Source organism: Kogia breviceps, chromosome 8 (assembly GCF_026419965.1).
Source record: "Kogia breviceps isolate mKogBre1 chromosome 8, mKogBre1 haplotype 1, whole genome shotgun sequence".
In the NCBI taxonomy this organism is placed as follows: Eukaryota; Metazoa; Chordata; class Mammalia; order Artiodactyla; family Physeteridae; genus Kogia; species Kogia breviceps.
In genome coordinates, this window is record NC_081317.1 from 39,668,825 (window position 1) to 39,696,722 (window position 27,898).

A 27,898-nucleotide genomic window follows, 5' to 3' on the forward strand; every position below is an offset into this window, starting at 1 on the left:
ACCAGGATGCTCTTTTTTTGTTTCTTCCTTTTTTCGTAAGCAAAAGCTAGTATGTAGAAGGAATGATTGAATTAGAAAAACATCCCTCTGCAACCCTCAGAAATAAAATAATTTTTTCAGGAAAGGATCAGAACTGGGTACTAAGCCCATTATGTTCAAGTTTTGGGGAACGAAGATATCTGCTAGATGTCAAATTATCATTCTACAAATTACCTACCAACTGCAAAGGGAAACTTGTACTTACAAAGAAAGGTCACTATTGACATTTTTGGTGGCCACCATTTTTAAAAAGTGGTCAAACTTACAGTAACAGTGTATCAAGGTGACATGTGTTTCTAACTGTGGTACACTGTGAAGCGCTCAGCACCTCTGTTATAATCTTCTTCCCCAAAACATTTCACTGGCATCTAATCAAGCCTTTAGAAGTAAGTTCCAGTTCACAGGAAATATGGGGATAAACGACAAGTTCAAGAATCCCACAAGGAAACTATCGAACACCACCAGAATGAAGGACATTCTACAGAACAACTGACGGGTCTCTTCAAAAAGTCAATCTCCAGAGGGGGAGAAAACGGAGGTAGCAATCCAGACTGAAAAAGGCCAAGGGAAGACAATGAGCAAATGCAGTGTGGTGAACTTTGAGTAGATCTTGGTTTGAAATATAAATAGCTATTAAAGGCTAGTTGAACAACTAGGGAAATTTGAAGCTGGACTAAGTATTATCTGTTATTACAGAGTTGTTTTAACTTTCTCGGGTACAGTGATAATGGTGTTGGCATTGTGCTTTTAGGAGAAATGTGCCAGAGAGTTTAGGAGTGAAGTGACATGATATGGGCAACTCATAATCAGACAGCAAAATGTTAAACAGAGGTTGGATGCAGGTATTGAGTATACAGATGGAATAGTCTTTCAACTTTCCTCCATGTTGAAAATCTCATAATAAAAAGTTGGAGAAAAAACACAAGATTCACATGTATGAAAAAATTATTTGGAAAAAGAAATCAAGAAAAACTGCTTGTCATATTCCTCTGTCCCCATGGGAAGCAGGAAGAGGCAGACAGGAGATAAATAAGTTAGAGACAGGAAGGAGGAAGTGTGTAACCTGCCCCCTAGTGAAATATGGGGGCTGGGGAACCAGAGAACCTCTAGTCAAGTTTGGAGATTCAAGAAAAGAGGAACCCCTTCTGGTGGGGGTGGACCTGAAAAGGCGGCCAAGAAGACAATCTCAAGCTTATAATGGCAGAAATGGGTGATCATTTCTGGTCTCTCTCTCTAGAGAGAGCCCGGGCCAGTCTTCCAGCATTTCCTGTGTCCCCAAACTTCATTGACACCCTTACAGAGAGGTGTGTGAAAGTGGCGGACCCTGGCTAGGAACACAGGATGTACAGCTGAGAACTACACCAACTGGTAGCCAAGGAAAAGTGGGACAACACAGAGGCCACCAACATGGAGAAATGACCACCAGTGGCCACAGAATGTCCCCTCCCGTGCAGTGGCACTTCAGCATCCCTAAGCCCACACTCTACCTGAGGAAATGAAGATGAGAGTGAGAGAACCAGACCTGATGGGACAAACATGAAACGTCCTGTGATTGCCCATAATTTTTAAGATTACACAGAATGGTAGGAGGTTAGATTTCCACTACATCGTGCAAAAAGGGCAAAAAATAGACATTTAATTCATATATAGAAAAATAAAGTCACATATCTTACAGTCTGTGTCTGAGATAAGTGCCTGCCCCATTCTCCATCCTATCCTAGACATTTTAATATTCCTGCACCCACTGTCACAGCATCACAGGAGAACCAAGATATAGTGTGAGGGATACATTATGCATATAAATATACATCTGAAATGACCTTGCAGTTGTCCACACTTATAGCTACAGGGAATATAACACAGAAATTATTTATGGCCTATGGAATGTGTGTGGCTTTTAAATATGAATAAATAAAAATTTATTCAAATAAAATAAAAACGCCATGCTGTGAAGTCTGACTCAAAAGAGTTGGGAAGCAGATCACCTGTTGATCTGCTTCTTGAAAAACCCACACCATTCCAGGAAAAGAGAGCTAGGCAAGGCTGCCTCTCTTTTCTGGAGCTGGGATGTCAAAGGTACCCCTGCCAGGGTATATGCTACATGCAAATTAATAGTAAACAGAATTATTGGGAATGTAACTAAATAAGAAATATCTTCTGTTTATAACTGAGAGGCAATATTTTCTTAAGATGACCATAAATTTGAAAACATATCCAGGATTATTAAGCATTGACCATATAGACACAATATTTCATATGTTAATAATAGATTGTGGTTTCACAGTGAAAAAAAAAAGACTGTATCATTACACACCATAATAATAAAGGACATCATCAGAAATGCATGAGAGACTCTTTTAGTGAGTGTGTCATTGTTTTGAATGGCTATGTAACAGGATGGTAGATATTAAAGCTGGAGGAGACCCTCAGATGCCTTTTGGTCCCATACTGCTAATTCTGGTCTTTACACAATTTTCTTTTACAGATGATCCAGGAAGTAAGTGCGAGAAAATCTCGGTTGACACTACTCAAGTCTTGCCGGAACTACTAAAGGTGACAACCATGATTGTAAATAGGAATACCACCTCATTCCCAACATTCTCCCCTCCCACTCCTCTCCCACCCTGAACTTGAGTCCCCTTCCTTCCTTCCACTGACACAGTTAGGGCTGAGATGACATCTCTGCCTTCAACTCAGGATATTAATCTCTTACTGAAGACTTGGTGAGTCAGAATGGACCACACACTCTCTCTCTCATTCTCTCTCTCTCATTCTGTCTGTCCTCAGACCACTAAAGCTGCTAGGTGATCACAGAACAAGCCAATGTAATTCTATTTGTGTTGTTGTCTTGATAAAAACAAAGATCTTCCGCCACCACTTGCCTGCCAAAAGCCTTGGCTTCTCTGGAAATGCAGCATCTTGGTCTGTGATTATAATAACACAAGTGACAATCAATTGCATAAGGAAGAATTTATTTTCTCCAGAACCCTCTTTTCATCTTTTTCTTTTTGGAAGTCTTTAACTTTTTATTTTTTATACAAAGAGCTAACATTGTTTCCATGTAAGGTGGATGACCCATTCAAGGAAGCTGTAAATACAGTAAGTCCCCTACACACAAACATTCAATTTGAGAACTTTCAAAGATGTGAACATGCATTCCATCAACATCATGTGTGAGTGAAACTGCAGTTTGCCCTCCGTCTCCTAAAGCTGACGATCCTTCAGCTCTACCATCTCCTACCTCCTCTCTCTCCTCCAATCAGTAACTCTTCTTGCCTGTTCACTCGATGCCAGCCCCGTATGCCAGCTGTTGTACTGTACGTTTCGGTTACTGTACAATTAAAAATGTTTTCTTGGGCTTCCCTGGTGGCGCAGTGGTTGGGAGTCCACCTGCCGATGCAGGGGACACGGGTTCGTGCCCCAGTCCGGGAAGATCCCACATGCCGCGGAGTGGCTGGGCCCGTGAGCCATGGCCGCTGAGCCTGCGCGTCCGGAGCCTGTGCTCCGCAACGGGAGAGGCCACAACAGTAAGAGGCCCACGTACAGCAAAAAAAAAAAAAAGTTTTATTTATTTTTTGTTTGTTTGTTTGGTATGTATTATTTGTGTGAAAAGTATTATAAACCTATTACAGTACAGTACTATATAGCTAATTGTGTTTGTTGGGTACCTAGGTTAACTTTGCTGGACTTAATAACGTGCTCTTGGAACAGAACTCATTCATATGCAGGGGACTTATTGTATATCAAAAATTGAAGCCTATTTTTGTTAAATTATCTTAGCATTTGCAATCCCCCCTTGCAAAAAGGAAGCACATCAGAACAGAAGGCTCCACGAGCTCATGTTTCTAGGCTTAAGCTGATGTTATTGAGGGAAGAGGGGCTCTCTTCCCCATCCCACCCCTGCCTGCTCTTTCTGCCCCTTCCCTACAAAAGTCGACGTACCAAATCAATCAACAGATAAAACAGAGTTTTCATAAACCCCAAAACAATTCCAACAGATGAATTGTTCAAAGGACAATAAGGTTAAGAATTTGCAATTATTTGCACACAGTATCTTTAAGGACTCAAAGGCTTAAAATAAGCATATGATTCAGCAACCTTATATTCATAATACATACCCATAAAATATAACACATTAAAATTACAATTTTTTTTCTATAAGTTCAACTAATAAACCTTAAATATACACTGTATGCATTTGGCACATTTTTCTGCAATTCTGAATCAGTATAAATTCAGACAGGACTCTCCCCATACTCTTTTCCTTAGTGATATATTACTAAAACATAAATCTGAACAATAACTGCCTCAGAGAATTAGTTCAACAATCCAGGCATGAAACTAAGCACTGATTTAATTCTTATAATCACTTAAGAGATGGGTATTATTCCATCTACCAGAGAGGAACCTACGATTTACAGAGTTTAAAATTTTGCCTAAAATTATAGTTAGCAGGTGGGAGACATGAGATTTGAACCCAAACTTGTCTGATTCATAAGTCTCCAATATTACATTTCTATACACTCCTAGGTTTGAAGACTTAAGAGTTAACAACTTACAAACATGAAGGATGTGCAGTATTCCAACAGGCTGTCTTCTGAATTACCACGTGACAGTTCCACTGATTTAGAGCTAAATTTATTCCCCAAGTCATTCAGTATTCTTGCCCAAAATAAAGTAGGATAAAGTCAGAGCATATGTTACAATTTAAGCCAAGTTATTATGTCTTCTTCACAAATTCTGAAAAGCTGGTCCACCAAAATCAGATGCTAGGAATGAGGAGGAAGAAAACCAAAACAGGGAGGGAAGCATGTAAAATTAGGATGCACAGAGATGTGGAAAGACAAAATGGCAGGGAAAAAAATGAAAGGTAAAAAAAGAGAAATGAAGGGTGAAAAGAAGAAGAAAAGTAGCAGACTTTACAGTTTGGGAAGTCTTTTTTAAAGTACATGATGATCTGTGTAAGGAGGTCAAAGTGAGTTCACCACAGGATTTATGGAGGACCAAAGAGGGGGTAGCAAGTTCTGACTTTTAAGTACAAAATCTAATTTCTTAAGGGACCCTTTACCTTTTTGTGAAACTAGTAGCGTGGGAAGTCCCTAAACAATACAGCTGCACTTTCTACATTACAGGCAAACCTGGGTTCTCCCATGAATCACACTGGGCTTATGGGATACCCATGTAAGAGAGGGAATTTTAAAAGTTCGAGTTCAGCGTACTCCGAAGGCTAATGGGGAAAACGCTGCTGCTTCTGCTTCCTGTTTTGCCTGATCGAGCCAGTTCCTGAAAGTTCTGGGCCCATTTTCAATATGCTGCAAAGAATATGCATGTTCTGCCCTCATATAGGCATAACCCAAATGGTGACCCTACAAGAAGAGACTTCAGAAAGTAGACCTTCACCTCACGAATGTAAGGGTAAAGGTTTATATAATATCTCCAAAGGACAAGAAAAGCACACTTGTGTTAACTTTTCTTTTGATTAATTTCGACTTTGTCAAATTACTCAATAATTCTTTCAACTGAATGTCTTTTAGGAAATTTCCAAGGATTTGATTGTTATTGATAAATTTTGTTCTCTATTAAGAGAATGCTAAAATATACTGAAGCCGGGGAGGGCAGTTTAAAAAAAAACAAAAAAAACCCCTTATATTCTCTGATACTCTTTTGTGAGAATAAAATAAGAGAACCAACAAAGCCTATTACTTACTTTAAAAAAAAAGTTAAATCACTAAACTCTTCAAAATTTCTTTTTATTAATGACTTTCTGATTCCAGAAAGTTAAAATAGTACTGTTGGTCTCTCTGAAAATGTCATGCAAATATCTTTATTACATATATCTCTGAAAGAGACAGAGTATTTCACATCAAGTTAAAAATAAAAAAGAATCAAAGAGATTAAAAAGCACGTTAAAAAAAACACATACAAAGTAAAACTAGTGAAAAAAATATTAAAATGTATGTTTACAACCTCAGGGAGGGGAAGATTTCCACAGCAAAATGCAAAACTTAGACAGAAAAGATGGACAGATTTCCTTCTATAAAAAAAGTAAATCTTCCTGTATGCCAAAAGACACTATTTTAAAAAGTCAAAAGATTAGAAGAAAATATGAGCATTGTATATAACCAATAAAAGATTAGTACATATAATTTATAAGGTAAGTCAACAAATAAAAATAAACATTTCTTTCTATTCTTCACATGATAAAAATGCTTAACCGTATTAGTAATCAGAATAACACTGTAAGTGAATTGGCAAAAATAAAAAAGTTTGATAATATCTGATATGGGTGAAAGCATAAACAAAACGATGCCCTCATCTACTGTTGGTGGGAGTGTAAATTGATAAAGCATTCCTGCAAGGTAATCTATCAACATTTAAATTCAACATTTAAAATATACAAACCTTTTCTCTCAGCAATCCATTTCCAAATGTCTGTCTTTATAAGTAAGGTATTATTTATAATACTTTTCTAAAAACTTGGTAAAAGTATAAATTTTTTTACATTTCCCAATTCGTTAATAATAAAATTACAGTAAATATTTGTATAGTAATTACTAAATGCCAGTAACTTTCCAAAGTGCTTCACATACATGAACTCCGTTTATCTTATAACAAGCTTCTGAGGTGGGTACAGTTATTGCCCCATTACAGACGGAAATACTGGGGCAAGAGAGCATGAGAAATTTGCTCAAAGTCACATAGTTGTAATGGGCGGAGCCAGGATTCAGACCGAGGTAACCTGACACCAGAGTACTCAGAAATACTATGGAATAGAATTCAGAAAAGAATTGATTCAGAAAGATCTACAAGGCAAACAGTTACCTTTAAAAAGATGCAGAACAACATTAGTTTTATAATATCTTTATGCAAACAAAAATGAATATATTTGATTATCTACATAATGAATGAAGCTATATATCTTATTATTGACATAATATATGCACTGGGGATGGTTAAAGAAGGTTATCCCTAGGAGTGGAAATGGTAGTGGGAAAGGAAGATGAAGAGGAACTTTCCCCTTTTAGCTCTATGTATTTCTAAAGTGCTTGAAATTTTGAAAAATGAGAACGCATTCATGTGTTACTGTTATAATACTTAAATGTTATTTGTCTTTTAAAAAAAATGGTGGGGGGGGGAGGATCATATGGAAAACAGTCTGTCCTTACAGAAGTTTCTATAACTGTGTTTCTGGCTTTCAGTCACATTTTTCCCTCTTTTAAAAGTTGATCCAAATATCTGCTAAAGTCAACCTCCTAAATTTTCCAGAATTGTTTTCAGCTCATATAAAAGGCTTTAACCTTCAACCTCTTTAGCTTTGGTCCCACTATGTTTATGACTATTTTTAAAGAACCAAATTTTTGGTTGCTGTTGAAAGACATTTAGAAGATCATTTATATAAGAGGAGAAACTTAAACTGGGGACATTGGGTCTGGAGTTAAAACCTGGCTCTGTGTTCTCAGGCAGTGTAGCTTTTTGGTCAATTATGAGTTGGAAATGCTTACTGCTCAATTAGCAGGAATGAAGACATATGAGCGGTTTATGTCAAGGACAGGAGGCTGCAGAGGAAATCTGCAGGCCATCAAACCTGAATAAGAGAAAAGGCTTCCTATTCCAGTTCCTCCTGCGGGACCTCTTCAGGTCACTTTTATATTTACTCCAGAAGGACAAAGGATGCATCGGTACTTAGAGAATAAATATCATATGTGGACTTCCATCAGGAAATGCAAGTAACAGAACGCTGATGGTCACAGCTATTCTTCACCAGTGTGATGACTGCCAATCCCCCTCCACCCTTTTGATTCCCTTATTTTTTTTTCCAACCCTGTTCACTATCAATGCCATCAGGCAGCCCTCCCAATGTGGAGCACTCCCAGAAGACTTGGCAGCCCTTGTGCCCCTAGATGCTTCCATTTCCTCTTTATGTGCACTTCTACATTTTCAACGAAGAAAGGGAGCCAGGAAGCAATGTGAGAACTAAACATAAGACTCGGTTACAACAAAAATGAGAGCATTCAAAGGCCTGGTTGCCTGTTCCTTTGGCAATAGAGCTGCTCTGAAAAGGTCCTTGAGCCCTACTTCAGTGAAAATTAAAATAAATCACAGGCATTCTTCAAAGAAAAGGGATAAAATTATACATTTACCTACAGGGTATCGATACAGGCATAGATTTAGATAAATGTGTCATATAGTTCATGCACCCATACTGAACACGCATATGAATAATCCTTACACAGATGGCCAAGCACTAACAGAGGAGCTTTATTCAGGACTCTGCAATTATGATAACTAGATATTCAACCAAAAGCCAAAAGGATGGTGTTAAGGCACAGAAATGAGCATGGAGAAATGGAATAGGATAAATTCTACCTCTTGACATCTTTATTGAAACAGGGCCGGTAGTCTATTGGACACTCGCAACAAGAGGCTTAAAACATATCAAACAATAATGAAACATAATGTCTAGGTTAACACCAAGATGAAAGCCACCATCTGGCACTTCTGCCAGCCTCAAAGCTGGACAAAGACACATATTACGAGGCCACACATTTGGAGGGAGAGAGGCAGAAATTCAAGAGGCTCATGTGCAAAATGGAAAGTCAAAATGAATCCTCCAGACTTCAACAACAATAACAGTTTAAAATAGTGTGTGAAGACCCACATATCCTAAGACAAAACCTGGACAAAATGACTTCCTGTCTATGACCATTACTTATCTGGAATAATTTCTTTTAAGTTTAGAAGTTTAGAAAAGCTCCAATATCTCTCTTTAACTATTCATATACAAGCTGCCCTCCAAATATTAACTGTTTTCCAATTAACAAACTAACGTGGATGGAGTTGAAAACTCTCTGTGATCATTCATTCCATCAATTAATATTTATCAACTGCCAACTTTGGCCTTGGAACTGGGTAAGTGATGATGAATAAGACCAATATGAACTCTGGAGCTCACAGTCTGGCCTCTATGTTCTAGATTGCACCATCAGGATTTGGTTATAGTGAACTGACAGAATAGATGAAAAAAAAAATCCTATGAAGCTTACAGTCACATAGACCCATCTCCAAAGAACACAGCACAGATCACTGCTGTATTCTAAGATCTAGGTTTAACTCCCTGATTTGGAATTTAGGGATCACCTTCCCATGGAAAGCAATGCTATCAATGATGTTTGGGTTCTAGGGTTGATCCATAAATCTTTGAGTTGCGCTGCATGCAGCTGCAGTGTGACTTTAAGAGATTTCTGGTTTGTGTTACCCTGGGAATCAGTTGAATCAATAATATTAAACTGTAATTTATAATCCCAACGCTGCTACCATGGATTGAAACAGTGGAGGCTGAAGTGTGCAATGCTGGGGATGCAAAAAGCTGGAAACACCTATGAGTGGGCTGGCTGCTGTCCTTCAGTCTCAATCTGTCCCCAGGACAAGGGAATATGCACGGCAGTAGAATCTCCCCAAAGGTGCTTAGCAGGGCAAGAATTACATTTGGAATAGCTCATTTGCACGTCAGCCATTGGCCTCTTACACAGAAACAAGGCACTGGTTCTGGCCAAGGCTATGCACATTTCATACCATTGTTACTCAGAAATCACAAGTGACATGTTTTCTGGTTATTTCAGGAAGTATAATAGTGTTTTTACACATTCTTCCCTTTTAAAGATGTATGTTTTTTCAACAGCTCTAATAGCAGTTAAAGTACATTAAGTTACATTAATTTGCTGACTGAAGTATAGTTGATGTTTCAAGTGTACAGCAAAGTGATTCAGTTTTACATCTATATATGTGTATATGTGTGTGTGTATATATATAGACACACACAAGAATATATATATATGTATATATCTTTTTCAGATTCTTTTCCATTATAGGTTATTACAAGATACTGAATATAGTCCCCTATGCTATACAAGAGGTCCTTTTAACTTACATAACTTACATTAGTTGTTAAACACCACTTTCTAGGCAGTTTCATTGCATGAGCTTCGTCTTCTCTTCTAGATACCCCAAATTACAGCTCAGCATTTGACCAGTAAAACAAGAACCTCAGCTCAGACCCATTTTGTCCAAACCATGGCACAGTTAGACATGTAGCTAAAAATAGAGAAGAAAGCTATTCTATACAAGAACCTGAGTCTCTGAGACAAAATTTTAAAAACAATTTTATTTATGTCTAAAAAGAAGGGAGTAAAACATATGCTCTAGTAGTTACTGCCTGAAGAAAGTCATTTACTGGATCTGTGACAAGGTTAAGTAAAATCTTTCTTACCAATCATTAACGATACCCTTAGGTTATACCCAGAAAATGTAGGTGCTTCAGCAGTGGTCACCCCAAATTATCTAAATAAAATACTTTGTCAGCCTTAGTGACAGAGTCACTATATGAAATGTAATCTTCTCTGAAACAAAATATCTTCCTTTTATTCTTCTCCATCACTGCACTATAGAGAGTGAGTTCACATTTACAGATCATTCTTCTGTTGTTTTCTTAACACGAAGTGGGGGTGGGGAGTGACTCCCAAATATTGCTCCTAGGGTTCCCAAAGCCTTTCTGAGCTCCCAGTAGGACCTGAACATACCCTTTCTCTGAAAAGCCCACAAGATGAAAGTTTCCCAGTCAACCCTCAAGACAGGAAAGTGACAGAGCTAGAATCTGGCTCTGTCCAGTAAACACTCTGCTTGGGGACATCCACCCCAAGTGCCTCTAAGGAAAGAAAGTATCTGATCAGGATGAGGAGAACAAAATCCCATGGGAGGTGGCTAACACATAAAAAGGAGCAGCGTAGGCCAGACCTGGGCACCAGCTGAACACGGGTATCCAGAAAGGTCTTCGAAGCCATGGGTGGGTTTGGTTTGCAATGCCTCTCCCGCATCTTGTCAAGCTTGGAAAGAGATCTGGGAACCCATGTTTATCCCACAGAAAGGTGATTCTCTGAGAATGCTTGGGAAGAAGCAGCATCCCTTGGAAACCATCAGAAATGCCCATTTCCAGGCCCACCACAGACCTATTAAATCAGAAACTCTCAGGGTAGCCCAGAAATCTGTTTTCACAAGCTCTCCAGGAGTTTCTGAGGCAAAGTCAAGTTTGCAAACCACCACCATAGGATTAATTAAAATCACTGTAGTACAGTCCCTCTCCCAAGCCTTACTCATAATTGGAGAATGAGAGGACGTTCCTCCTTCAAAAGAAATGTCAAGGATCAACAGGCCAAAGGGGGAGTCAGGAGAAGGTTTAGGTGTTTTTTTAAGGATTAATTTACCACTGCTCTTCCTCATTCATTTCAGGTTTGGGAATCTTGGTCATGGGCACCAACAAAGGCAGAGGAAAAAGTATCAGAAATGGATCTGATGCATCCCAGAGCCCAGCGTACGTTGGACAAATTACTGCTACTTAAACATCACTTCCAAGTAAGCAAGTGATATTAATAGTAATTGTAATGAACCGTATAGATCAAGAAAGCCCACCTGACTGTCTCCCCAACACAATTAAGAAAGACACCACTAAACCTTCCTCACAGATTTCCCAAGCAAGTGGCTATTTATAAGAGACCACGCAGAATTCAACAATAACATATGAGTCAATACATATTCTTAAATTTCAGAGCATATGCTTTTTAATCATTGAAACTCTTGGCTACTTATATCACAAGAACATTTAAATACATTTCCCCTGTCCCCCCAAATGAATTTTCAATCCTCTAAAAGAAACCAATGGTCTACTGAGGGGCAACAGAGACCCTAATTTTTAATCGAGCACTAGGAACTTTTCCATTAAAATAAAAAGCCACTCATTCACAAAGCATCAATGTACTTCCAATGGCTGTTCTTATTTTGCTTCCCAACACTTTAAATTTCAACAGATAAGAATCTGAAAAAGCAGCAGCAACACAAAAAGCACACCATGGAAATTCTAGAAGTCAAATGTACAACAGAAAGGACCTTTCTACACAAAATACATGTGTCCATAACTAACCTATTACCACCCAGCCTGGCCTGCCTTTCTGAAACAAAAGTAAAACTCGGGTACTTTTTTTTTTATATCATTATTAGGCACTTGAAACTCAAGAAACCAGTTCTGTGTCTTCTGGGATAACTGTCCTCATTGGAAAGTGAGTAGTGCTGAATAATCAACATGATTTTGCTCTGTCTTGATTTGTAGTATCATAGCCTTGTTGCTATTTTTTCAGCCTTCACCCCTAGTCATCGTAAATCTAGCTGCTTCCTTCTTTAGTGGTAATTAGCATTAGTCACAAGCCAAAAATGATTCCACATAAGAAGTAAAATAAACACAACCCTTCTTACCTTTCATGCCAAACTTGGAGTGTCTTGCCAACTTCAGCAGAAACAGCATTACCAGCAGACAAAATCCTACTACAGATGCAATTACCACCACAGCATAGACCTAGAGAAAGGAAGGGAGGGCAGTTATGATCTTGATAATTAGGTTTTTATATCCAGGTGATGCTGATTTTGATGGAGATGGTTAATATTTATTGAATACTTACTACCTGCTTTTCTAAGAGCTTTATGGATATCAATTAATCTTTAACAACCCTAGGAAGATTTATGCAGGTCCTATTATTATCCCTATCTCTACAAATGAGAAAAGAAAAGTTAAAGTTTATAAAAATAGGGATCCAATTGATATTATACAGATTAACATATACTAATACATCCTATATTATTAAATAATATATAGATAATAGATATTTTATCTCTCCCCATCCATCTATCTACCTATGTACCTACCTACCTGTCTATCTGGAGAGAGAAGTGAGAGAGTATATGAAACATGAATGACAAAATACTAATAATTTTTGAAGCTGCTGAAAGATACAATGGGGTTCATCTCATGATTTTCTCTACCACCGTACATGTTTGAAAACTGTCCATGATAAAAAAAAAATCTTTAAGTTGACTATTGTTGCTCTTAGAAGTCAGGGTGCCCTAGAGCAGTGAGTAGGTCTGGAAGGGAGCAGGAAGGCACTTGTGGGTGAGCACAGCCTGTGAAAGCTCATGAGGTTGTAGACTTATGACATGTGAACTTTTCTGTATGTATGAGAAAGATCAATACAAAGTTGTTTTTTTAACTTAAAGGTGTAGCTGCAAGTTGTGAATCATACAAGTAGAGAGAGTAGATGCAGATCTTTGTGAATCCTGTCACAGCCCCAAGTTGGGGATCACAGAGGCACAAGTGCATAATGCTAAGTACACACTAACAATTTAGAAACAAAGATCGACACAGGACTATGTATCATGTTCCATTTTTGCTGTTTACCCCAAAGTCCCACTTCCAAAATAAATTTGTTTCTATAAACCAGGAGTTGGCAAACTTTTCCTGTAAAGGGTCATATAGTAAATATTTTAGGCTCTAGGGGCCTACAGTCTGTGTTGCAAGTAGCCCCTGCTGTAGTGTGAAAACAGCCACAGATAATATGCAAACAAATGGGCGTGTCTGTGTTCCAATAAAACTTTATTTACCACAACAGATGGATAGCTGGATTTGGATATAGTTTGCCTAAACTGTGCCAGATGTCCATACTGACTTAAATGTCTAAGTTTCATTTAATCCACATAACAGTCCATGCGACATATTATTATTGTCCCCATCTGTGGTAATCATTAGTGTTGTTTCCCAAACATTTCTGTTTTCCCCTATGTTTCTCTTTGTAGGATTCACTTCCTGGCTTCCTTGTGGTGAGATGGGTTCATGTGACTAGTTCTGGCCAATGAGTTGAGACTTGTATCACTGCCAGGAGGAGGATTTCACTGCTTACTGCAAGACCTTAGACTAAAGCAGTGGTTCTCAACCAAGGACAATGTTGCACCCATGGGACATTTGGCAATTTGGAGTTGTCACAACTGGGAGAAAGGTGCTATTAGCATCTAGTGGGTTGAGGCCAGGGATGCTGCTAAAGATCCTGCAGTGCCCAGGAGAGCCCCCCACAAAAAAATTATTCATCAATAATAATAGTGTTAATAGTGCCAAGGGTAGTGCTCTTTCTCTGTGCCATAATAAATGCTAAATTTTCAAAAGGCGCCTGCTTTGTCAGCCTCATCTTGGAATGAGGATGTTGATAGAGCTCCCAGCCAATACGTGTAATGAAGCAAGAAATAAACGTTTGTTGTTTTAAGCCACTGAAATGTGGGGGTTTTTGTTACTGCAGCATAGCTTATCCTGACTGATATACCCAGCTCATAGTGAGAGGCAGTGTCAAGTGGAGATTAAGAATATGGATTGTTCCTGTGCTTGAAATTTAGATTTACCACTTACTAACTACATGGTTTCCAAATTACTGAACCTCTCACCATCTCATAATCCTCATGTATAAAATAGAAAATATAATAACACTACCTTGCAGGTTGTTATAAATCCTCAATTAGTCAATGCAGATAATGGGCTTGACACAGTGCTTACTACAATAAGTAATTAATTATGTTGGCTATGATGATGATGATAAAACTGAGGTTTATAAAATTAATAAATAAATAAGCAGCCCAAGATCATACCTCTCAAACTTGGGATTGGAATCAAAGTCTGCCCAAGTATAAAATCTGTGATTTATGTGTGATTTACCCACTACATTGCCTCTCCAAAGCATGTGGCTGAGAGTGAAGGCAGGATAATAAAAACATATGGCTAATCCCTCCACAGCACCTTCAGATGGGGTCAGATGGGGACAGCATTAAATAAGCTACAAAGCACAGAAAAGAGCACATGCCAAACAGTTGGCTAGGATGGAGCAAAGGTGTAATCATTCTCTCCTCTGATGCTTCAGCTGTGAGTGGCTGTCCCACAGAACACTTCTGCAGATGTCTGAGTACAAACTTAACTCTGTCTCTGTGGCCTATATATAAATAGAATGGTAGTGATTCCTAAAAGGCTAGTTATAAATCAACTCGTTCTAACCAAGATCATTTCCCTCAAACTTACCTAATGATTTCGGATGTTTGTTTCTCAATCTTTATTTCTAACTAACATTTGCCTGGGAAAGAGATCATAACATTTTAGCTATAAGTTTTTCTACCCTATTATTAAATTCCAAAATTCTACAGATGAAAGAAGAATTCACTAATAAACAAGTTCAAACACAACTTTATAGATAAGGAACCTGAGACACAGAGACATTTGGAGGACTTGTCCTGAGTCCCAGGATCACTCTGCAGAACCACAGTCTTACCCACTTTACTCAACTGGCATTCAAGAGACCTATGTCCTAATGAACCCAGGATATCTTGCCTTTACCAGCTGTGAGACCTCACAGGTACTTCATTTCTCCCAGCCTCTGTTTCCTCATTTGTATGTGGGGATAATAATACCTGCCCTGCATTATCTACTTCATTAAAGAATATTTAAGTCATCTTAGAAAATGGAAAGGTGTTCTTCTCCAGAAAAGCAGCTAATGATCTGCTAACAAATATCTAAACCTATTGAAGCAGTTCTAAATGTAAAGAATCCTTTAATAAACATTAAAGGATTCTTTACATTTAGAACTGCTTCAATAGGTTTAGATATTTGTTAGCAGATCATTAGCTGCACAAAGACTCCTGTGACAATGAGAAGAATCATTTCCTCAAAAACAAATTATTTGATAAATACAGAATTTCATGTACTCTGTGCATGTGTGTTGGGGTGGGGGTGGTCTTCACATGGGAGAAAAGCAGGAGTGAGTTTGTTTGTTTGGTTGGTTGGTTGGTTAGTTGGTTTTTATCTGAGGCTACCTCTCATCAAAGAACAAAGAGATGCTCTCCTCTGAAAATCCAGCAGGGTTCATGAGGAGCATCTGTTATACCAGAAAGGTGAATGCTTAAGGCTGTCTTGCAAATGCTCTGAAAACACCTTAGAATTTTGTATCAGCTCCCTGACTCTAAAACTCTTTTTCTAATCTAATGATCTTCCCTGTGATCAGGGACTGTTATGTATCATATATTTGATCCACACATAATTTTAAAATTTTCTTTAAATTATACAAAACATTGCCTTGCATCTCTCATGCAGATTTCTAAGGGCCACAGGTGGAGTCAAAACATACAGACTTTCAATGAAGATTATTTTCACTGATCTTGCCTTCCAATAACGCTACTATAGATAGTTCAAACATCGAGATATGCCAATTGGGGGCTTAAATTTATCATTTGGATTCAAAAGAGAAAACTGTAGTTGGTATATAATTTTTAGTAATTGGAATACACACACATCTGTGAGCTTAACACATGTTCCTTGGATTCCTTACATATGCAAACAACGTTCTCAAACCAAGAAACATTAAGTGGTTTGGTATGAGAGTAAAAACTGAAATGAATGCATAAGGGAGGAATTAGAAAACATTCTGCAGTTGATTTAACACAGCAGTTTTCCTTGTTATTTCAATGCAATGCACATAGTCAAATGTGGAAATGTGTGTGTGTGTGTGTGTGTGTGTGTGTGTGTGTGTGTGTGTGTGTGTGTGGTGTGTGTCTCCAAATACTGGAAGGGCATATTTTGAGTTGCAGTTAAGTTGTATCTATTTATGAGCCTCCTAGTCCTACTGCATGGCCCTGGTTTAAATATCCATCACATCTCTTTATCATTGCACCAGACACCTAAATCATCATCACCCCACTTCTAATCCCTCTCTTCTGCAACCCATTCTATAGTGTTCATCATAAGTCTAATCACCTCCTAGGTGCCAGGCACTCTTCTAAGGACTCAGGATACAGCCATGAAAAACACTGACCAGTTTGCCTATACTAAGAATCTTACTAAAGAATCAGGGAAGGGAAAAATACATTAAACATGTAAACAAATAAATAATCAAGGTAATTACACACAATAATAACTGCTCAGAAGAAAATGAAATGGTAATGGCTGCTGCTGGCCACTCTAGCTAAAGCTATGTGATGACCATTGGGAAGTGCATACCTTCTAGAGGGAACAGCAAGTGTGAAGGCTGTGAGACAAGAGTAAGCCTGGAGCATGCAAGAGAGTATTTTTAAAAGATAGTTGGTAAACAGTGAAGAGAGTATAGAGATGAAGTCAGAGAGACAGACAAGGTCAAGATATGTAGGGTCCTGTTAACCACCATGAGGAGTTGGTTTCTATAACAAAAGTTTTATTACAATGCATTGGGAAGACTCTGAGAATGATAATAAAAGAGTGGTCACTCAAGGGAGAAGGCTCAAGGTGGTGTAAGAAGATCCTAAACTCATCTCCTACCATGGACACAGCAAATCTTTCAACTAAATATGAAATAATTCCCTCAGAAAGGGACATGAAAGCTAGATGAACAAAGCCTCCACTTGTGCCATCACAAGTATAAAACATGGGAATGGGCTTCCCTGGTGGTGCAGTGGTTGAGAGTCCGCCTGCCGATGCAGGGGACACGGGTTCGTGCCCCGGTCCAGGAAGATCCCACATGCCGTGGAGCGGCTGGGCCCGTGAGCCATGGCCGCTGAGCTTGCATGTCCAGAGCCTGTGCTCCGCAATGGGAGAGGCTACAACAGTGAAAGGCCCAAGTACCGCAAAAAAAAAAAAAAACAAAAACATGGAATGGGGAATAAAAAAGATAAAGCTTTGGAATGTGTTCAAATTTAAGTTGCTACCAACTTAAAATAGGCTACTACTTACATAAGATGTTATATGTGAACCTTATAGTAACCACAAGGGAAAAACTTATAGCAAATCCAGGAAAAAAATGATAAGGGAATCTAAACATAACACTAAAGAAAACCACCAAAACAAAAGGTAAGAGAGAAAGAGAATAAGAAAGGAACAGAAAGGAACTACAAAGACAGCCATAAAACAACTACCAAAATGACAGCAATACATACTAGTCAATAATTACTTTAAATGTAAATGGACTAAATTCACCAATTAAAAGAGCAACTGAACGGATAAAAAAGCATGGTCTATCTATATGTTGCCTACAAGATGCTCACTTCAGAAGAAAGAATACACAAAGACTGAAAATGAAGAGATTGAAAAAGATATTCCAGGCAAATGGAAATAAAAAGAAAGCTGGAAAAATAGACAAAACAAACTTTAAAACAAACACAGTAATAAAAGACAAAGGGCATTACATAATGATAAGGGGGTCAATCCAGCAAGAAGATATAACATTTATAAATGTATATGCACCCAACACAGGAGCACCAAGATACATAGAGCAAATATTAATGTACTTAAAGGAAGAAATTGAGAGTAATGCAATAATAGTAGGGGACTTTAACACCCCACTTACACCAATGGATAGATTATCCAAACAGAAAATTAATAAGGAAACATCAGACTTTGACACATACCAGATGACCTTACTGGACATACAAAGAACATTCCACCCAAAAGAAGTAGATATACATTCTTCTCAAGTGCACATGGAAGATTCTCCAAGATAGATCACATGTTAGGTCACTAAACAAGTCTTAATAAATACAAGAGGATTAAAATCATATCAAGCATCTTCTCTACTGACAATTTGTATGAAACTGGAAATCAATCACAAGAAAAAAATGGGAAAAACTACAAAAACGTGAAGATTAAGCAACATGCTACTAAACAACCAATGGGTCTTTGAAGAAATAAAAGGAGAAATTTTAAAAAATACATAGCAACGCATAAAAACAGAAATAAAACATATCAAAATCTTTGGAATGCAGCAAAAGTGGTTACAAGAGGGAAGTTCATAGCAATACAGGCCAACTTCAAGACACTAGAAAAATCCCAAATAAGCAGTCTAACTTTACACCTAAAGGAAATAGAAAAAGAATAACAAATGAAGCCCATTGTTAGTACAAGGAAGGAAATAATAAAAATCAGAGCAGAAATAAAGACAAAAGTAGAAAAGATCAATAAACTAAGAGCTGGTTCTTTAAAAAAAATAAACAAAATCAATAGAAGTTTAGCTAGACTAATAAAAAAGAGAGAGGACTCATATATAAAATCAGAAATGAAAGAGGAGAAATAACAATGACACCATAGAAACACAAAGGATCATAAGAGATTATTATAAACAACGATTTGCCAAAAAATTGGACAACCTAGAACAAATGGATAGAAACACAATTTTCCAAGATTGAATTATGAAGAAAAAGAAAATATGAATAGACAAATTACTAGTAAGGGAATTGAAGCAGCAATCAAAATTCTCTCAACAAACAAAAGCTCAGGACAAAAGGGCTTCAACAGCAAATTCTACAAAACATTCCAAGAAATTTAAGACCTATCCTTCTCAAATTCTTCCAGAAAATTGAAGAGGAAGGAAGTCTTCCAAACACATTCTACAAAGCTAGCAGTTTCCGGATACCAAAACCAGACAAGGACACCACAAAAAAAGAGAGAATTACCGGCCAATATTCTTGATGAACACAGATGCAAAAATCCTCAACGAATATTAGCAAAACATATCCAATAATGCATTAAAAGGATCATACACCACAATGAAATATAATTTATTCCAGGGATTCAAGGATGGTTCAATATCTGCACATCAATCAATGTGATACATAACATTAACAAAATGAAGGGTAAATAAGCACATGGTCCTCTTAATAAATGAAGAAAAAAGCACCTGACAAAATTCCACATCCACTTATGATAACAATTCAACAAAGTGGGTACAGAGGGAACATACTTTAACATAATAAAGGCCATATATGACAAACCCACAGCTAACATCATACTCAGTGGTGTAAAGGAGAAAGCTTTTCCTCTAAGATCAGGAACAAGACAAGGATGCCCACTCTTGCCACTTTCATTCAACATAGGGTTGGAAGTACTAGTCATAGAAATTAGGCAAGAAAAAGAAATAAAAGGCATCCAAATCAGAAAGGAGGAATTAAAACTGTCATGATTTTCAGATGACATGATAAAATGTACGGCATTTCTATACACTAATAATGATCTATCAGAATGAGAAATTAAGAAAACAATCCCATTTACAATTGCACCAAAAGAATAAAATACCTAGGAATAAATTTAACCAAAAATGAAAGACCAACACACTGAAAACTATAAAACCCTGATGAAAGAAATTGAAAAAGACACAAATAAGTGGAAAGATATTCCATATTCATGAACTGGAAGAATTAATATTGTTAAAATGTCCATAGTATCCAAAGTAATCTACAGATTCAGTATAATCCCTATCAAAATTCCAGTGGCATATCTGATAGACCTAGGACAAATAATCCTAAAATTTGAATAGTACCACTAAAGAACCCGAATAGCCAAAACTATCATGAGAAAGAAGAACAAAGCTGGAGGTATCTCACTCCCTGATTTCAAACTGTACTACAAAACTATAGTAATCAAAACAATATAGTACTGGCACAAAAACAGACACACAGATCAAGAGAACAGCACTGAGAACCCAGAAATAAACCCATACATATATGGACAATTAACTTACAACAAAGGAGCAAAGAACATACAATGGAAAAAGGATAGTCTCTTCAATAAACGGTGCAGGGAAAACTGGACAGCCACATGCAAAAGAATGAAACTAGACCACTATCTCATGCCACACACAAAAATTAACTCAAAATGGATTAAAGATTTGAATGTAAGACCTGAAACCATAAAATTCTTAGAGGAAAACATAGGCAGTAACCTCATTGACATTAGTTTTAACAATGTTTTTGTGGCTCTGAATCCAAAGGCAAGGGAAACAAAAGCAAAAATAAACAAACGGTATTACATCAAACTAAAAAGCTTCTGTACAGTGAAGGAAACCATTATCAAAATAAAAATTCAACCTCCTGAGTGGAAGAAGATATTTGCAAATCACATATCTGATAAGGGGTTAAGATCCAAAATATATAAAGAACTCATACAACTCAACAATAGAAAAACAAACAACCAGATTAAAAATGTGCAGGAGATCTGAATAGACATTTTTTCCAAAGACATGCAGATGGACAATAAGCACATGAAAAGATGTTCAACATCACTAATTATTAGGGAAATGCAAATCAGAACCACAATGAGATATCAACTCACACCTGTTAGTATGGCTATTATTGAAAAGCAAGAAATAACAAATGTTGTCAAGGATGCTGAGAAAAGGGAATCCTCATACACTGTTGGTGCGGCTGTAAATTAGTGCAGCCACTATGTAAAACAGTATGGAGAGTCCTGAAAAACTTAAAAATAAAACTACCATATGACCCAGCTATTCCACTTCTGCCTATTTATCCAAGAACACGAAAACACTAATTCAAAAGGATATATGCACCTGTATGCTCAATGCAGCACTATTTACAATAGCCAAGATGTGGTAACAACCTAAGTGTCCATCAATAGACAAACGGATAAAGAAGATGTGGTATATATACACAATGGAATATTATTCAGCCATTAAAAGCAATGAAATCCTGCCATTTGTGACAACATGGATGGACCTTGAAGGTATTATGTTAACTGAAATAAGTCATACAGGGAAAGACAAATACGATATGATTTCACTCATTTGTAGAATCAAACAAAAAAGAAAAACAAGCAAACAAAGAAAACAAAACAGAAACAGACTCATAGATACAGAGATCAGATTAGTAGTTACCAGAAAGGAAGGGAGCTGGGGATGGGCAAAATGGGTAAATGAGGTCAACTGTATGGTGACGGATACAACTAGACTTGTGGGATGATCACTTTGTAGTGTATTCAGATGTTGGATCACAAGGTAGTACAGATGAAACTTATAAAATAAAAAACTTATTTTAAAAAGTCACTCAGGCTGCTATATGGAGAAAGGCCAGAAGATAATAGGAGTGGGAGGGGGGACAGGGTAGGAGGCTGTGGCAGTCATCCAGGAACAAGTAATTGTGGCAAACTTTCTCGGCAAAGGGCCAGGTGGTAAATATTTCCAGCATTGCAGGCCATACAGACTTTGCTGCAACTACTCCACATGCCCCTGGAGCGCAAAAGTAGCCACAGATGATATGTAAATAGGCATGACTGTGTTCCAATAAAACTTTATTTATGGACACTGACATGTGAATTTCAATAAATTTTCATTTGTCACACAATGTCACCCCTCTTTTGATTTTTTTTTTCAAACCACTTTAAAATGTAAAAACTATTCTTAGCCTGCAGACTGCCCCCAAACAGGCATAAGCCAGACTTGGCCTGAAGGCCATAGTTTGCCAGCCTCTGGGTTAGCCTGTGGCTGAGGCTGGGGAGGTGGGGAGATATGGATGGGTTGGCGGTTTACAAGGAGGCAGAACTCACGGGATGTTAGGCTGGGAGCATAAGACAGGGAGGAAAAGGAAAGAATGGAGGAATCTGCTGGGTTTTGACCTGAGCAGCTGACAGACCAGCCCTGCCACACAGTCCTGGGGAGATGCAGCCCTGCTGCTCACTCACGCCCCCTTCAATGCTCCTCCCTGCACCATAAAGCTAACTACCTGGCACTGTGGTTCAAGACCTCATGGCCCTGCCTCGGACCGCCCTCCCTCATATGTCTTACCTTCCAAGCAAGAATGCTTCCAGACTGCAGGCTCAGGCTCACACACCCAAAACACCCTGCCCTTCGTTTCCGCTATGTCCAAATCCCAGGCATTCTGCACAGGCCATGGAAAATGCCACCTGTCCCACAAAGACTCCTCTGGCTCTCCCAGCAGGAAGGAACAGGGCGCCTGCCCCTCTCCTTCACTCTCTTGCATTGCCTTGCTCAGCCTCTGTTTGTAATTTAGGTACTAATGTTCACATCTCAGGTCTCTGACTTAAGTGTAAGCTCCAAAGGGACAGATATGTGTTTCATTCGTATGTTTATATCCCCCCCGCGGCCAGTCCCTTCCAGAACCTACTGGATTCCTTACATCTGGTGGACACTGAAATTTTTATTAAAATATTTAAGGAGACAGGTGGGGAGACAGGAAGAACTCTACATGTCCCTGAATGAGAAAGCTGGTTTCTTGCTCTTCTAGTAATAATATTTTAAAGGACAGATATTTAAAACAGGAATCACCAGCAGTAGGTCAGAGGATATATGGTATCTTTATCACTCTCTTAAACCTTTCCATTATTTCCTCCACACTTCAACACTCTATTTATAGCTGAACGATAAATATGTTTTGTTGAAAAACTCACGCTGAAGCAGCTCCATTCCACCAACATTCAAGCATCCAAAATGCTCAGAACCATTCTACGAAACACTTAAGTATCCCACTCACCGAGAGATGTTCCCGACCGGTTTTGTCAGCAACATCTGTGGAAGGGATTTCATTACTTCTGTTCGTGGTGTCCCCAATGTCATTTGCTGCAGTCCCATAATCTTAAATTGGAGAAAGGGGAAAAAGAAGGAAGCATGAAGTTGTCATTAGGCAGCCAACAAACATGAGGCCATAGTACAACCCAGAATGAAGCAAGACAAATTACACGATTCCAAACCACTGACAGCGTGGGTGGGGAGAAGCGTGACCCGCCGTTGGGTTAAATCCATTGCAGCGTTAGGACTGTGCGATGCCAAAATTATATTCAGCCCAGATCTTTACATCATTGTTTTGTTTGGTCAAATTCCAAGCCAGGTCTAGGGTTTTTCTTTGCACATAAGAATATATTCCTTTTTTGATAAAGTATTTAATGAAAATACAAAAGAGAATCGATCATGTAAGAGTCAGATTTATAGACCTGGAAGGGTCTTTGGAAATTGAGTCTAAACACAAGTTTTACAGCTGCAGAATGAGAGCTAAGGGATGTTAAATGACTAGTCTAAAGTCAACTGGCAAGAAGGCAACAGAGCCTAGACGTGAACCAGGCTTGAAATCAGCAGCTCTGATTTCCGAGGCAGAAGCACTCAAGGTAGAATGTGGAATCATCACCAATAGGGAACTTGGGTCCACATCTGAACTTTTTTGAAGAGTTCTGAATTGCCAATATATCAGTTTCAGAATTAATGTATAGGGAACTTCACCAGTACAACATTTAGAATTGTGAGGGTATGTTCTCAGTTCTCAAATGTAGCTGCTCTTCTGAATCAGTTTTAGTCTACAGGGATCAGGATATAAGTAAATGATTTTTTTGTAGGCAAAGTTTTTATTAACAATATTACATATAAAAGTCATAAAAAGGTTTTGGTAAACTTATTGCATACCACGTTGTTTATAAATTTTTGTATTTTTATTCTAAATAAGTATGGTGCCTTCAATTTCCATTCTGAACAAACAACCTCATTAAGTCAGCCCTAGCTAATCTTCCCTTGGTAGACTTATCAAGCTGGCCTCAGGGCAACCAATTTAAATTATAATTTTATTAGCAGAGTGTTCCTTTGAATGCGAATGAAAATTAACAGAAAAAGCATATATTTTCTATCTGTAGCTGTTTTATTTTTAACTGCAAAACTACATGCTCACCATTTTCATTTTGAATATATTAGAACTTATTAATATTTCAATCAAACAGGAGATATCATTTATTTGCTTATTTTCCCTCTTCATATTATTCCCTCTTCAGCTACTCATGCAAAATTAAACCACTGAAGTATCTACAGTTTAATATCATGACATTGTAGCCCAAAGATCCAAAGTGTGATCTGGGACCAATAGAAAGATGACATTTTTAGAGTCTTAAAAGTTATTGGAAAGGAGTCCAAAACATAATTTTAAAACTGAAAATCACAATTCAAACATATTTCTCTGTGACACAATTTGACATACTCTTTCTTTAAGCCATATCAGAACAAATAAAAATAAAAATACACAAATCACACGCACAAAATTATCCAAACCACAGCTTGAAGGAAAGATGGCTTAACATGCATAAAGCAAGTAAAGACAATGTAATTCCCTAGTTAAAATTAGCTCCAGTTAAATATACACACATATAATAAGCATACAGAGAATTGTTTTATATTAAAATTATAAACTATATTTATATCAAAAATATAAATATACACATTTGTCAAGGTGTGTATATAAAATTAAAGAATAGGGCTTCCCTGGTGGCGCAGTGGTTGAGAGTCCGCCTGCCGATGCAGGGGACATGGGTTCGTGCCCTGGTCCGGGAAGATCCCACATGCCGCCAGAGCGGCTGGGCCCGTGAACCTGCGCGTCTGGAGCCTGTGCTCCGCAACGGGAGAGGCCACAACAGTGAGAGGCCCGCGTACCGCAAAAAAAAAAAAAAAAAAAAAAAAAAAAAAAAAAAAAAAAAAAAAAAAAAGTAAAGAATAGATTTTATAGAATAAATATATAAGTGTATCTTTTTAATCAATGTAAGTTTTAATCAATCTTAAATTTCAAGCCAAGTCTTGAAATTTAACCTGCCACTTCCCCAAACGGAAGCCTCCTGGTCATGAAGGCGGTTTGAAAACTATTAAGGATGGATTTTCATACCTAGTAAAACAGCCCTGAGATTCAATTAAAATAGCAAAGTAAAGATATTTGGTAAGCTAATATAGGGAATCTTTTGGTTTCTTCCTTTCCACATTCCTAAGAGAACCCCATTTTATTTAAGGGGATCAAGTACATCCTCTGGGGAAGCTGATCGAAACTCCAGGGGTGGGTCTAGTTAGTCAAGGGTAATCCAGCCCTCTTATCAGTAGTGGAGGCAAAAATGGACCATGACCCAACTGAGTCTTGAATCAGATACAAGGAGGGCTTGGTGGAGGTTTCTGGGAAAGTTCTCTTTCTTCTGGAACACTTTCAAAAGCTCTTCCCTTTCTCTCATCAATGTGAGTGACTCATCTTAAAACCATAAGAGAAACCAGCCTTCAGTGAAGCCAGCACAATGTGCAGGAGAGTGCAGAGATAAAAAAAAAACTTGGATCCCTGATGACATGGTTGTGCTGGTGGTTTCACCAACCTTAAAACGTGCCCTGGGGCTTCCCTAGTGGCGCAGTGGTTGAGAATCTGCCTGCCAATGCAGGGGACACAGGTTCGAGCCCTGGTCCGGGAAGATCCCACATGCCGCGTAACAACTGGGCCGGTGAGCCACAACTACTGAGCCTGTACGTCTGGAGCCTGTGCTCTGCAACAAGAGAGGCCGCAATAGTGAGAGGCCTGCGCACTGTGATGAAGAGTGGCCCCCATTCGCCGCAACTAGAGAAAGCCCTCGCACAGAAACGAAGACCCAAGGCAGCCAAAAATAAATAAATAAATTTAATTTAAAAAAAAAAAAAAAAAAACATGCCCTGCCTGTGAGGCTCCTGTGTATGAGCCAGCCTTCCTCATTTTGTAAGAAACATAATTTTGAATTGGGTTTTCTGTCACAGCCAGAAACTGATACACCTCCCTTTTCTTGGTAGTCATGGCTTTTAAACAGGTAATTAGTTCCCAATTATGGAAATAAAATGTCTGTTACAGCGCAATGGATTTACTACTTCCAAGAACAAGCAGGAGAGAGAAAATGTTATTTACAGGCATTGCAAATATCAAGGGAAAACAGCCATCACTACTGAATGATTTTTGAAATATTATTTTGGCCTATGTCATGCTTGAAGTGTATATTTAACTGAGCTTAAAGTTAGTTCTTCTTTTAATTGTTTTATTTCATTTTAGACAAACATTTTGAAAAAAATACAAAATACAGACCACAGGATAGCTACCTTCATAAATTACATCAGGATAATTTGGGTTTGCACCTAAAAAGAGAACAAAACAAAGATATATTGTTAAGTATGCATTTGAAGTTAAAAAATCAGTAACTTATACCCACTAAAATTGGCTAAATATACATTGAAGGTTTTCTAATTGAATAGACTATTTTATAGGACAGGGAAATAAAATCTGAAATTTTAAGTTTGCTTCATGTTAACCTTGTTGTTCTCTCCAAGCCCACAACCTCCATCCCTCCTCCAAAAAAGGAAAGAAAAGGATAAACAGAATTTATAAATCACTTTAGCAAGAAAATATTCAACAGTCAATGAATTATGAACCTGTCCTTTTTTAAAAAACTGTTTCTATTAAACACTTGGTCATTTTAATTGTAATTTTGGTATTTTTATTACAGAAACAGATCATTTCTATGCCACTTTTGTTATTCTCTGATGGTTTGGGGGTTACTTTCAAACTATGTTTTGGCAGGTCCATTTGTATTCACAAACACGTTATTAACCAGCCTGGATAATAATACCTAAAGCACAATTTTGCTCTCCACTTGGTCTTCAAGGACATTTCCATGACAGAATAAACCCTTTTTTTTTTTTTTACCCTAATACAACATAGAAAAATAAATGTACTTTCTCTACTGAGATTATAAATAAATGTTATATCACAGAGAAATTCAAGAGTATACCATTTAATTTTTTTGGATGTGTCTTTAGTCTCCAAGATGGTCAAAATATTCATTTAAAAATATTCCTAAGAGAATTTGCAAAAAAGAAAAATTTTTTAACTTTTTAAAATCACTGTCAACAAGAACCGGTGACAAAAAACATTTGCTACTTACTCTTCACTCAGAACTAACTGTGTGTCTATATGAAAGCCTGTTTGCAATTAAAATTAAATTTTGATGTAATATTTAAGTGATTACAAAATGAATTTCCAAATTCATTTCTATGCTTTTAGTCTTTCCTTACCATGTGAAAAAGTAAAACTTGTAAACCATAAAGTTTACTTGGTTCTCATTTCATTTCTGAATTCTTAGCAGAAAAATACTTAAAATAAGTGAAACTTGAGCCAAGTTTCGTTCATGTATTCCCCAGTGAAGAATCAAGGTTAGTCTAAATGAAGAACCAAATAAAAGTAGTCCTAATGCTAAATTAGAATTTCAACACAGTTCAACTAGAAGAATATCTATTTTAGCAGGGGAAAAATTAAGTAGATTGTTGGGCACTTCGATTCAGGGATGCTACATACTGCCATGCAGTCCATGCTTTGTACAACTCTAGGAGGCACCATTAAGGTTATCATCTATGTTAATGGAACCATCTGGAATTGTGCAGTGCACAAC

At 37.7% G+C, this 27,898-nt stretch overlaps 1 protein-coding gene across 34 annotated transcripts in view; it reads right to left on the reverse strand.

The window, feature by feature from the left end:
- The window catches only part of NTRK2 (neurotrophic receptor tyrosine kinase 2), a 371,518-nt gene that overhangs the window by 272,402 nt on the left and 71,218 nt on the right, over positions 1–27,898 (reverse strand). For all 34 annotated transcript variants that reach the window (XM_067041231.1, XM_067041225.1, XM_067041227.1 and 31 more), the window contains 3 exons: positions 26,553–26,588; positions 23,185–23,285; positions 12,340–12,439 (listed from right to left, as the gene is read on the reverse strand). In XM_067041231.1, coding sequence (XP_066897332.1) covers positions 12,340–12,439; positions 23,185–23,285; positions 26,553–26,588 — 237 coding nt within the window. The remainder of the gene's footprint in view (positions 1–12,339; positions 12,440–23,184; positions 23,286–26,552; positions 26,589–27,898) is intronic.